Here is a 13,813-nt window from a genome sequence, read left to right as displayed (position 1 = left end):
CCCCTCAAAAAGACAAAGGGAAAAAACAGAGGGGTGGAGCTGGAGAGATGGCTCAGTGGTTAGCAGCACAAGCTGTTCTTCCAGAGCTCACACATCAGGCAGCTCACAACTGTCTCCAACTCCAGCTCCAGAGGGTCTAACACTCTCTGGCTTCAAGGTTGTATCTGTGGTACACATATACACACAAACACATAAGGATAAATAAATCTTTAAAAAAGAAACAACAAAAAAAAAAACTGGCCACTGGGCAGTGGTGGTGCACACCTTTAATCCCAGCACTCGGGAGGCAGAGACAGATGGCTCCCTGTGAGTTTGAGGCCAGCCTGGTCTACAGAATGAGTTCCAGGACAGGCTTCAAAGCTACAGAGAAACCCTGTCTCGGGAGGGGGGCACACAAAAACAAACAAACGAAAAACCTATTTAAAAAAAAAAAAACAGGGGGCTGGAGAGATGGCTCAGAGGTTAAGAGCATTGCCTGCTCTTCCAAAGGTCCTGAGTTCAATTCCCAGCAACCACATGGTGGCTCACAACCATCTGTAATGGGGTCTGGTGCCCTCTTCTGGCCTGAAGGCATACACACAGACAGAATATTGTATACATAATAAATAAATAAATATTTAAAAAAAACAAAAAAAACAAAAAACAAAAACTGGTCTACACAATGAATCCCAGGCCAGTCAGGGCTAAAAAAAAAAAAAAAAAAAAAAAAAACAAACTAAATTGCCAGTCTGGCTTCAAACTCCTGAGCACAAATGATCCTCAGCCTCCTAAGTAGCTGGAACTACAGCTAGGGGTGACCACATACAGATTCAAAGTTTTGTTTTTTTTTAAGACAGTGTCTCTCTACGTAGCCTTGACTGTCATAAAACTCACAGAGATCCACCTGCCTCTGCTTCCAAGTACTAGGATTAAAGGTGTGAATCATCAGGCCTGGTTCCAAGTTCTTTTTATAAAAAGAAAAAAAAAAGGCATTTTTTTATTTTTATGAATATGGATGCTTTGTCTGCACATGTGTCTGTGGACCATATTACGTTCTTAGCATCTGTGGAAACTAAAAGACAAGGTCAGATCACCTGGAAATGGGAGTTAAAATGGCTGTGAGCCCTTGTGTGGGTGCTGGGAATGAGACCAGCAGCCAGTACTCTTAATCACTGAACCATCTCTCCAGTCCAGATTCAAAATTATTGAAAGATGTTTTTATAAATCTCAGTAAAATGATAAATGGGTCCTCAGCTTTCCGATGGCAAGTGAACACATGATCTGTTGCCCAAGTTTTCCTCAAAGTGCTGATGAAGTCATTTTTCTTCTGCAAAATGAGTGGTCAATTGTGGTGCTGTTTAACTAACAGTGAAGACTGAGATTCTAGGGAGGCGGAGATAGTTTTCTACCACCCGTAGAACCAGTTACAACGATGCCAAGTTCCAGTCACGATGCCTTAGTCACTTCTGATTGCACTTCTATCTGAAGGAAATGTCCTTCCATCTCTGAAAAGGAGCAGGTGCTTTCCCCTACAGAGAATTAAACACGGTGTGAAGAATCTGGAGCTACCTTCAGCCAATGACCCACAGAGCCTGTCCTTTCTGGAAGACGCCCTCCTTCTCAGGGAACACGGCCTAGCAAATGAAAAGAGTTCAGCTCAGCCACCTTTCCTCCTTGTAGAGCTCACTCTCAGAAGCCTATTCACTGACAGCAAAAGAAAACCAAACAGCTTGATTGGGTTATTTCACTCCAACCCAAGTCTAAAACGCTGTAACTTCGTCCTTCCTATTCTTTTCTCTTCCAGAAAGACCCTGAGAAATAAGCAGTCTTAAACTTGACTAACTGAAATAGAGCATTGGCCGGGCAGTGGTGGCGCACACCTTTAATCCCAGTACTCAGGAGGCAGAGGCAGGCGGATCTCTGTGAGTTCAAGGCCAGCCTGGTCTACAAGAACTAGTTCCAGGACAGGCTCCAAAGCTACAGAGAAACCTTGTCTCAAAAAAAGAAAAAAAAAGGCACTGTAAGCAAAAGCAGTGTACTATTCCCTACCTCCAGATAAACCTGATAGACCAATACAGTCACGTCTCCTGTGACTAGCCATGACAGCACACATCCTCTTTCTCACTGTTACCTTTACTTCTACATTATCTGAGAAACAGGTTTGCTACAGTTGGGGAAGTCGTTTCCTGCTGAATGAATCAGAAACAAATCACAGGAAAGAGCCTGATGAGGACCAAGATGCTGCCGTTGCACTCAGAGCTCAGGTTTCTTTTGGTTTTCTCAAGGAGGGACAGCGAACCACTGTACTCCACTTTCCCCCAACTTCCCAAGACACTAAGGATGAACTCCGCTGCTTGTGTGGCACAATGAGCCAGCATGCACACAAGTGTGCTAATCCTCCGTGCTCAGCCACACCCGACCTGCAGTCTGAGACTACACACGGCTTCTTGTCTCACCTGCTCTTACTCAGCCTGTCTGGCACAGCCTGGCCTCGGCTGCCCTTACGTAGCAGATCATCACCTATGCGTGCCTCCTGGTGCAGTCATTTTAGAAGGGCTGGCTTGTTTCTGATTTTAGTTGGTTTGTTTGTTGCTGTCTGGGTTGTTTTTGTTGTAGTTTTCTGGTTTTTAAAGACAGAGTTTCTCTGTGTAGCTACGGTGTCTGTACTAGAACTAGCTCTGTAGACCAGGCTGGCCTCAAACTCAGAAACCCGCCTACCTCTGCCTCCCAAGTGCTGGGATTAAAAGCAAACACTACCACCACCTGGCTTTTTTTTTCTTCTTTTTTCTATGTCTTCACAAAGCTTTTACCAAAAATATATACTCACTCTTTACTCTTTATTTCTGACTGACAGAGTAATCACAAGGCCATCCAAGAGAGGCCTCTCAACTCCCTCCTCTACTACTTGTGACTATCTGCCCTTTCCTCTTTCCCTGATGCAGTCACTCCACTTTGCTGACTCAAGAGGACCATGCTCCAAGTCCCCAAGCCCCTCTACTCCAAATCTAACATGCTCAAGTCTCTCCTGTTTGGCCAGCAGAAACGTGACAGTGCCTACCACACCAGAAGCTCCTTCTGTTCTTGTGGGGTGGACAAGGGTCCTGCAACATTCTTTCTAGTGGGGACAGACAAGGAAGAGACACACAGACAAGCAACCTACCACTTCATCTCCTCACAGCCAGGCCGTGCTCCTGCCGGCCTCACTTCCACTTCTCTCGGCTTTGCATGCTTCACCAAGAGGAACCCAACATGCTGTAGTCTCCACACACAATCCCTGCCCCCAGGGCCACCAAAACCGCCTGCAATTCCAGCATGAAGACCGCCTTGAGTTTGAGCCAGCTTAGATCACAGCGGGAGTACCAGTCCAACCAGGGCTATGTAGTGAGACCGCTTCCCAAAAAAGAAACACAACCACCAACAACAAAAGAAGCTCAGGCAAAAGCCACCACTAGTGGTCTCCTTGGCCTGTAAGTTCAGTGGCATCTTATGAATCTACTTCAGTCAAGCGGCCTCAGCAACTGGACTCTTAAGGGAATCCCCACTGCTTTGCCCTTTCTCTCACAGCCACCTTCTTTTCCAGGTTCCTTTTCTGTAGCTCCAAATGTTGGTACTTCCCAGAGCTGTTTTCTTCCTGCTGCACAAATTCTCCTAGGACAACCTCCATCACACCCATCACAGAGGGGTAGACTGAGGAAGCCCCAGAGCATAGTAGTCCGCTAGATTCCTCCGCCAAATCTCCTGTCCGCAGCCCCACTGCTTCTCCAGTCAACAATTCTGCCTCCTAATTACAGGTCTCCACGCCACGCCCTAACCTCACTGTGGGGAGTGGCTCTAGCAGCCTCTAGGGGAGCCTCCTGCCCTTGCTCTCTGGTCTCAGTCCTCACCAGTTAGGGCCACTACACACTGTATCCTAAGTGAATGGTGCCCTTTATCACATGACATAGGAACCGAAAACCATCCTGCCCGAGGAAAGCACTTAGTCTTTCAATTCTTTCCTAAGAAAGGAACACGGGACTGACTGACACAGGACTCATGAAGTGGCCAGCCACTAAAGCAAACTGGATTCATTACAAACTTTAAACATTAAGAATTCATTTTCTTAGAGTTTCTTTTTCCTTCTTCCAACTTGTGAATGTGTGTGTGTGTGTGTGTGTGTGTGATATGCACGTGTTGGCACACATGTGTAGAGCTGCACATGCACGTGGGTACACCCGATGCTGGGAATCATCCTCAGTTGGTTGGCTCTTCCACCTTTATTCAATGAGGCAGAGTCTTTCAACCAAACCCAGAGCTCAATGATGTTGTGGCTAGTCTCCCTAGCCAACTTGGTCTGGGGATCCCCAGCTTTGCTTTCTGAGGTTGGACTGGGCTGCCACATCCACCCAGTACTTACTAGGCTCTAGAGTGCAAATACCAGTTCTCATGTTTGATGCTAAACTCCTGAGCCATGCCCCAGCCCTTTATCTTTTTTATCTTTATTAAAACAGTAATATATTCTACCAAACTTTAATTAGATCAACATTCCAAGATGTACCATGTTATCCCACAGAACTGAATATCTGCAGAACATCAACACAGACCCCATTAGAAGTCATGACCACCTGCATCCAGCTGGGAATACATGGTCCACAAGGCAGCCCCAACCCCCGTCAGCCTTCAGCCATCCTGCATACAGAGACACACTGTGGGTACTGGACTCTAGTCACAAATGTTGTCACAATTCTGAGTCACAATCTAGTCTCTTCCTCCATAGTCACCTGCCCAAACTCCCACTGAGCCCCAATGGCACCATTTCCCACACAAGAAAGAATGTGCTGGCTGCCTCCAACTCCGGCTTCTTAACTTGTAAATGGTAAGCAATCCATTTCTATCATATACCTATCATCCCGTCTACAGGATTCTGTTATAGCATCGGAAAGTCTTAGATGATGTATTGGTTGCTGTCTTGTTGCTATGACAAACTACCTGACAGAGGTATTTAAATCCTTAAGGAAGGGTTCATTCGGCTCACAGTTAGGGGACACAGTCCATCATGGCGTGGAAGACATATGGTGGCAGACGACCACTGGCTCACGCCTTGGCAGTCTAGACAGCACAGAAAGATGTGTGAACTTGTGTCTGTTTTCTTTCTTTCCTTTTTTATCCAGTCCAGGACTCCAGACTGTTATGTGCTACCCACACTAAAAGCGATCTTCCTACTTTCCCCTCAGCTAACCCTCTCTGGAGAAGCCTATGACGATACATTCAAAGGTCCATCTCATTAATTCACTGATGTTTCTTGGTCCAGTCAAGTTTTAGTTTGCATATAATTGGCCCCCATAAGCTCATAGGGAGTGACACTATTAGGAGGTGTGGCCTTGTTGGAATAGGTGTGGCCTTGTTGGAATAGGTGTGGCCTTGTTGGAGGAAATAGTCACTGAGGGAGCAGGCTTTGAGGTCTCTTTTGCTTAAGCTTCCCTCTGTGTGATACTTGTTCAACTTCTTGTTGCCTGCAAGATGTAGGACTCTCAGCTCCTGTTCCAGCACCATGTCTCCTGCACATCTCCATGCTCCCTGCCGTGATAATGGATTGAACCTCTGAATTGTAAGCCGCCACCTCAATTAAATGTTTTCCTTTATAAGAGTTGCCATGGGGGCCGGGCGGTGGTGGTGCACGCCTTTAATCCCAGCACTCGGGAGGCAGAGGCAGGCGGATCTCTGTGAGTTCGAGACCAGCCTGGTCTACAAGAGCTAGTTCCAGGACAGGCTCCAAAACCACAGAGAAACCCTGTCTCGAAAAACCAAAAACAAAAAAGAGTTGTCATGGCCATTCTCCTTCACAGCAGTGGACCTAACTAGGACAGCACTGACAATGAAAACTGAGCACCACAGACAGAAAGAAGGCACTCTGAAACAATGGCCATCTTTGGACAGAGAACTAGCTGTGGAGGAGTTGGAACAAGAAGAAGCTTTGGGTTTACTAAGTAGTCCAGAGGGATACCAGTGGTATGCACACAGCAAAGGATCTCAGTGCTAGAGATTAATACCTGGGAGTCAACTGAGGGCCACTGACATCTGACGCGTGCGTGAGACTGCTCCGTACATTATATGTAAGTAAGATGACAAGCTATTGAAGACACCTGCATCAGAAGCAAGATGGAGTGAGATGCCAGGACAAAGCATGAGAACAGCCTGGAAACCACAAGGAATCAAGAAGAGAGAAAATGTTGTGGAGACCATGATCCACAGAGCCAGGTATGGTGTTCGCACTTGTAATTCTAGCATTCAGGAGGCCAAAGCAAAAAGATTACCACAAGCTCAAAGTTACCCTGGACTACAGAGACCTGTCTGAAAAAGATTAAAAAAATAAAATAGCAAAGGGCTGTGCCCAGCACTACAGCAGTACCCAGAGGTACCCAGTCTGAATCGAGGCAACTAGCAGTCATGGAAACAGCTGTTTTGGTGGTGGACTGAGCAGTAAGCAAAGGCAAAATAAGAGACACAGTTGGGCCGGGTGGTGGTGGCGCACACCTTTAATCCCAGCACTCAGGAGGCAGAGGCAGAGGCAGAGGCAGGCGGATCTCTGTGAGTTTGAGGTCAGCCTGGTCTACAAAAGCTAGTTCCAGGACAGGCTCCAAAGCTACAGAAAAATCCTGGGGGGTGGGAGGGGGCGCAGACACAGTCAGTATCTCCTCCTCTAGACACATGACAGCAAGCAGCTGAGAAGCGTTTGTTGTGTGTTCTCCCATCTTCCCCAGAAAAAAACTGGAACAACTATAAATGCTGAAGAGAAGAGACCAAGAGTCAAGAAGTTACATGAGAAGCTGAGCAAAAAGACAAAGGTAAAAAGATTAGGAATGAAGAGATACTTACAGCAGGTCCCAAGCTCCCACAGAGGAGGACAGGTGGGAGATGGGACTGGGAACACAGTAGGGGTGTGCACTTCAGAACAGGGAGGACATGGTTCTTCTTCTTGAAAATGAGGGAAAGGAACTAAGAGTAGGAACTGCAGAGATGGTTCAGGAGGTAAGAGCCCTGTCTGTTCTTGCAGAGGACCTGGGTTTAATTCCCAGCACACACACGGTGGCTTACAACCATCCTGACTCCAGTTCCAGGGGATTCAAAGCGCCCTGACTTCGCTGGTGTACATCCATACATGCAGGCATCACATAAAAAAGCAAAACAACAAAAACAAACAAACAAAAAACAAGTCCACACTTGGGAGGCAGAGGCTGGTAGATCTCTTTGAGTTTGAAGCCAGCCTGGTCTACAATGGCGAGTTTCAGGATAGCCAGAGCTACATAGTGAGACCCTATCCCAAAACAAACAAACAAACCCTCCTCCTGTACACAGAAGTGCATCCACACTACACTGCACTTAATTTACCATCAGCACGTGAAACTTCCCACCAACAATCAACAACAACAAAATAAGTTACTGATTTTTGAATTAGCACTGACCCCAAGGTTAAGCAACATGCAAGCTTATGTTCCTTCAGTAAACTTATAATACAAACTTATAAATAAACATTGAAACCCTGGACTTAGCAAAGACTTCAATCCAAAGCTCTAGCTTCTGAAAAGACCAAAGGTCATTCTAAAGAGAGGCAGCGGGCCTGGACTACAGTTCAACAAGGCTGGCTGCATGTCAACTCAAAGGAAAAGATACCAGAAAACAGTTGGAGGAAAAAGCAAAAGAAGTGCTCACTGGGCACAAAGGGAGCTTAGGCCCATCCTGCTGGACGGCTGAGGCACCCACACCAGCCCTCCAGGCTACAGAAGCCCAAATCTCAGAACCACACTCATGCTCAAGCCAAGTGCCTGGTCCTTCAGGCTCAGGTACATTCTCATCACGCATATGGCGGACGATGAGTGAAAACAGACCGAAAGCTTTTCTGCTGCAGCCTTCCACAGGGACCAGCGTGTGTTAGAGCAAGGATCTAGGCTGTCAAGGGAAATGACGGTAGAGTGAAACCCTGCTTTAAAAAACCTCCACCAGCGGACCTCATGCATCACTTCAAAAAGGACCCTGTTCACGAGAACAGCCAAGTCACTGAGCATCTATCCCCTGTCGGGGCAAACGCTGCCCTACATGCCATATTATACCAGCCCATATTAAACTTCCTTACAACTCTGGCTTCTACAGTTTATATTAAATGAAAAGCAGTTTAATTAATCAGAAAACATGTGACTGACAAAATATAAACAGGCAAGAAGGGGCATTATTCCATATTTTGGCATAAGAGAGCAATGGAAAATTACAATAATGACCTTACAAACCCTGGGGAAAATTCTTTTAAATTATTTAAATAAATAAACGATTCAGGTGTGGTGGTGCAGATTTAATCCCAGGACTTGGCAGGCAGAGACAAGAGGATCTCTGAGTTCGAGACCAGCCTGCCTGATCTATACAGTAAATTACAGGGCAGCCAGAGCTACACAGAGAGACCCTGTCTCAAAAACAAATCAACCTATGGGGGCCAGGCATAGTGGCTTCTAAACCAGCCTAGGCTCTCTTTGCAATGAAGGGGAAAAAATAAGTAAAATCTACACAGCCTTACAGAAGAGTGCTCAGCTCACCGGAGTGATGGTGACACAGCCCCATGGCAGAGCGCTCACCCTCACCGGGGTGGCGGGGAGATGGTGACACAGCCCCACGGCAGAGCACTCATGGGGGTGATGGTAGACACTCACCTAGCATGTGTAAGGCCCTGACTCAATCCCTAATACTCCAATAAAGAAAATCAGACATTTTAAACACATGGATCTGGGGCTGGCCCAATGGTTCAGCAGGAAGGCACCAGCCAACAAACCTAACAACCTTAGTTCACCATTCAAGACCTGGATGGTGGGAGGGAGAAAACTGATCCCACTGTTCTCCTGATTTCCATTCACGCACCATGACACGTGTGTGTGAACACGCACATGAGCACACACTGACACATACACATGAGCTCATGTGCATACATAGTATGTAATTAATAATTAATGTAATTTAATAAAAGTCTATAGGACTGAGCGAGGGTAGAAATCAGTGGTAGAATGCTTCTTTAGCATGCAGCAATATAAATAAAAATAATCTATATTCCAGACTTGAACTCTTGACATCAGGTATTTCAGTTGCCTGGGGGGTGGGGTATGTAGCCTACAACTCCATGAATTCGTGACACATCTGGAGAGAAGTGAGTCCCCGCTGCAGGTAAACAGAAAGGCCTTACAAATTTTCTGCTGATGAAAGTTGTCCTGCTCATTTCTGAGATTAAAATTCAGTCTGCCCATATTTCCCCTTTCTTTTCAACCCTCCTACAACTCCTAAGAAGGTGCCCTCTATGTCTCCGCCTCCAAGGTGGACTCTGTGCCACTTTCAGGACTCAGAGACAGGGAATGAAACATGTAGGGACAGGGGGTGTGATGCTGTTCATGCCCAGAAGTGTCCAAACAAGAAAAGGGAGGCTCCCTTCCGGTAAGTGTTGTTTTATCTTAAATACCTTTCCAGCCGCCACTGTCTTTGGGCTGTTCTCAGACACGGAAAGACTTGCTCACCCTCCAGCCTGCACCACCAGCGCTGGCCTAACACCCAGTGCTGTGCGCCTGCCAAATCACAGCCTTTGCTACCAACTACACAACTTGTACTTACAGCTCTCTGATGCTTTTCACAACGGGAAAGCTTCCTCTTTCTTAGAAGGCAGCCCCTGTGCATGGCTCTATCATGGTCTTGTGTGACGTTTTGTTGACTTTTTTAGAGATGTCCCCTAGCAGGCTGGCACAGCATCCTGCTCACCTCTGTATCCTCTGCACAGGGAAGGCAGCTGAGCAGCAAGCAGACACCATGAATCTAAGAACCAACAAGGCTATGCAGAACTGTGGCATAAACACTGAACGCAGTGTTTCCTAGGGGGAAATCTGAGCAATCACAACTCAGATACTGCAATCGTCCAGATTCCATAATAATATCACGGCTTGAGATAATGGCGCCCACTCGATGGGCAGTGTTAAACAAAATCCTTTAACCTTTCTGAGTCCAAATATTCCCTGCTGTTAAACCAGGGGGGGGGGGGTAAATATACCTGTTCTACCCCATCGAGAAGGTTAGTGATGTTCAGATGACAGTGCTTAGGAAAAGCATCACACAACAGACGATAGGTCAGATTTAAACAGACAATTCTCATCAAGCCCATTACACCAAAGGGGTGAAGTCCAACAGAGCTTACTGTCAAGGGAGGACACAAGCAGATCCTGAGAAAAGATAGAAATAGGAACTATGTTAAGAGCCATATCCAACTCATCTATCAAGCTCATTTATAAATTCAGTTTCTAAATGGTTCTCCAGACAGTCCCAGGCTGTTAGTGCAGAAGCGGTCCCTGATGAGCTGCCTGGAAAAGCGGACCCATCACACGGCTCTGCACTGGCTCTGCGGCAAACAGCCCAAAGGAGGCACCGACCTACATCTCACCCCATGTGTGATCAAAGCCTGTAGCACAACACACACGGACACATACTGACACACACACAAAGAAAATTCTCTGCCAGTAGTTTGCTCACATTCTCCTACCTTTAGGATCAACTACAGCCTGAAACTAAGAAAAAGAAAAGAAAAAAAAACAAGGAAAGACCAAATCTGCCAATGTCAGCAAGTCATGACAAACACAGACAGAGGTCTTTAAAAGATAAAAAAAAAAAAAAAAAGCAAAGTTTTTTTGTCAGAACAGTAATTATAGAGAAAAAAAATTTTTTTTGAAAAGGCTAGTTCAAAATATACTGCTGATGTCACAAATACCACCACAGATTTGGGGACTCCTGCTGATGTCACAAATACCACCGAAGATTTGGGGACCCCTGGCTTATTTTAACTTCACTTGAACTCCAAATAGCACCAACCATCTGTGTACTTGAAGCAAGACAGACAGATGGCCAATCCGCTGACATTGCAGGCTCAAGGTTTCTCAACTGTTATCTCCTTCTGGAGCACGAAGAATAAAATGCAAGCTAATGCAGTACAAATCCTTAAGAAATAAATTTAAACTAAGCCATGTGCCAATCAAAACATTCTGCCTGGGAAAATAACCCATTCACTTGACCTTCAGATGTCTAAAGGCTGCTGTCTCCAGTTTCTAAGACTTTCGCACCTTTCTCAGAGAGCAGGGTGAGCTAATCAGCGGCAGATCCTCGAAATAGATTCTCAGAACAGCTCTCTCCGCAGATGTCTAGAAACACCCCGAGTGTAAACAGTCACGCAGAGCAGATCACATCCAGAGGAGCGCCCGGGACTTCCCTTTCCCGATGAAAGCAATCAGAACCTATTTTTAATCCCCCTCTCACGCAAACATTCAGCCAAACCTCCCTTTCTGGCTAAGGAAAGCCATAGCTGATTTGTTATTTAAAAAAAAATAATAGTAACTGTTTAAAAAGATTTGAATGGAGTTAATCAGACTTAATGACAACACTTTCACACAAGGATGACAAGGCAAAGGAAAATCTTAAGGGAAACATATCTTAACAAACTACTTCAACTGACTTTTTTGTACCTGGTGACTATTTTGACCAAAGGTATCACCGGGCAACCAGCCCAAAGGATTCCTATCTTCCTAAGCACATCCCAACTGATTAATTGAAAAATAATATGTTGGTAATTACATGCAGGTGAAAACACACCACCCTATACATTGGGAAAGCCTTAAAGTGTTATTAAAATTAATTATTTCCTTCAATTGCTTAAGATTTGTAACACTCAAATTCATCCTGGTTTTTCACTGTAAGTGACTTTTAAGGGGAAAACCCCTTTAAAAAGCCATGGTAAGTTAACAAAAGTCAGAACTGGAACTCTCACGGGAACTTGGTCACATTCTTTCCCCCCTACCCCATCAACAGTTTCTAATGCACTTGAAAAATAATGGTGAAGGCCTTTGGCAAGGGATTCAACAATATGTAACTCTGGAGACATCAGCAAAGTACTGACACCCAGCGCGGAGAAAATGCTGCTTTTGTTCAGAGGCCGCCTGCGATAAAAACAGGAACTTGAGAGAGAGAGAGAGAGAGAGAGAGAGAGAGAGAGAGAGAGAGAGAGAGAGAGCTGGTGGCAACAGCGCATTCCCTGATCACATGCCCACAGCCGGCATTGCGCTTCTCATTGTTGTCCAAGGGACTTTACTAGTAACAGTGTCTAGATATAGTCCATGTTTGAAATTATCTAAATAAACCCAACCCTCCCTGTACTAATCCATTGTCAAAAGAAAGAGGGTGCTGGCCAGGATTTGCACGTAACCGGTAGCCACCTCTTCAAAGACTCCAAAAGACGATCAGATGCGGAAACCCAGCCTGAATACAGGTGCCAAGAAAAAGCCCCGCTGCCCCCCATGAGAGAAGCCGTCTAAAAGCAGCAGCATCGGGTGTCTCTCTGGGTTAGCGCCACTGCCTCTAATCTCGGACCCTCAATGGCTCCCCCGCTCCTTTCTCACGCCTGTCACTGGTGAGGCACCTCGCATTGTTAGAGAAGCAGGAAGAGATGGAGCTGCGGCGTTGCCCTGGGTCTCTTTCGAAGGCAGGAGATGGGTGCAGGCGTGCGGCCCTTCAGGAGAAAGCCAGGGCAGAGGGGCAAGGTGTCAGCCGGAGGGCGCAGCTTTGTCTCGAGCTGACCCGTCTCCAAGTCCTGCTGGGGCCCCCAGGGACAACAATGAAAGCGCAGCCACGCTTCGCGGGTGGGGAGCGGCAAGCACCCGGCCCAACCTCCCCGCAGGCCGCCGCCCGCCCGCCCGCCCGGGCCGCCGCGCGCCTACCCTCCGACAGCTCCAGCTCCAGCTCCGCCAGCTGCGCCCGCACCTCGGGGGGCAGCGCGGCCACCGCGGCCGGCGACGGCTCCAGGCCTCGCTCCGCCATCGCGGCTCCGCCAGCCACACTCCGGAAGACAAGAGGGGGCCGAAGGAGGGACGGACTGACGCGGGCCCACACCCCGGTTACAGGATCCGGCTCCAGCCGCTGAGAGCCGCCGGCGCTGCCGCTACCGCCGCCGCCGCCGCCGCCATGAGCTGGGGTCACGTGAGCGCGCGGCCCCGCCCCCGCCCCGAGGACGCCCCGCCCCGGAGGCGCAGGACGGGCGTGGCTACGGCGCCCTCTGCCGCCGGGCTTCGGGAGCGCAGAATGGAATCGTCTCGGCTCTGCCAGGGAAATCTACAGGAGACACACAGCACTTACCTTCCAAACTCTCAAGCAAGGAATTTCCTCCGAGGCTTTTGCCCTACTTCTTCCAGCCCCTTTCATCCCCTAGAGCATGCCTCTGTCCTGTCCTGTCCTTTCCCCCACTTTGCCTAATGGCCACCTCTCTAAGAGGACCTGCAACAGACCCTGCCGTATCCACCAGTTACTGAATTCCACCTGGCAAACCCTCCTCCCCTTTTTTTTTCTTTTCAGTTACAAGCTTTAAGACAGGAGACAGCTAAGTGTCTCCTGCACGTAATCCCAGCACTCCGAAGGTGGAAACCGGAGGATCTGGAATTCAAGGTCATTTTCTTTCCTCGGTGGGAGCCAGCCTGGGTTACCTGAGACCTGTCTCAAAACACGAGAAAAAAGGATTACAGTAGAATGTGCTACATCTTGTCTTGATTCATAAAGAATTATAAAAAATAAAAACAAAAAAACTTAGCAGTGGAGAGGGAGTGAAGGCATGGTTCCGTTCTTAAGACCGCTGACTGCTTTTGGTAAGGACTGAAGCTCAGTTCTCAGCACCCATGCTACAAGACCTGAAGCCTTCTGTGACCTCTGCAGACACCCCCACATTCGCATATAAACAAAATTCTATTTATTTGCTTCTTTGGTTGGTTGGTTTGGTTTTTCGAGACCCAGTTTCTCTGTGTATCCCTGG

The 13,813-nt window shown here is 47.3% G+C and overlaps 1 protein-coding gene across 3 annotated transcripts in view; it reads right to left on the bottom strand.

Moving 5' to 3' along the window:
- Dip2b (disco interacting protein 2 homolog B) overlaps positions 1-12,968 on the bottom strand; it is a 194,789-nt gene extending 181,821 nt beyond the window's left edge. For all 3 annotated transcript variants that reach the window (XM_057791489.1, XM_057791492.1, XM_057791493.1), the window contains exon 1: positions 12,732-12,968. In XM_057791489.1, the coding sequence (XP_057647472.1) occupies positions 12,732-12,831 (100 nt within the window). In that variant the 5' untranslated portion in view covers positions 12,832-12,968. The remainder of the gene's footprint in view (positions 1-12,731) is intronic.
- Positions 12,969-13,813: the final 845 nt, after the last annotated feature.

This window comes from Chionomys nivalis, chromosome 17 (assembly GCF_950005125.1).
Source record: "Chionomys nivalis chromosome 17, mChiNiv1.1, whole genome shotgun sequence".
Classification (NCBI taxonomy): domain Eukaryota; kingdom Metazoa; phylum Chordata; class Mammalia; order Rodentia; family Cricetidae; genus Chionomys; species Chionomys nivalis.
Note: the sequence above shows the minus strand (reverse complement) of the source record. Positions and strands in the feature narration are given on the sequence as shown.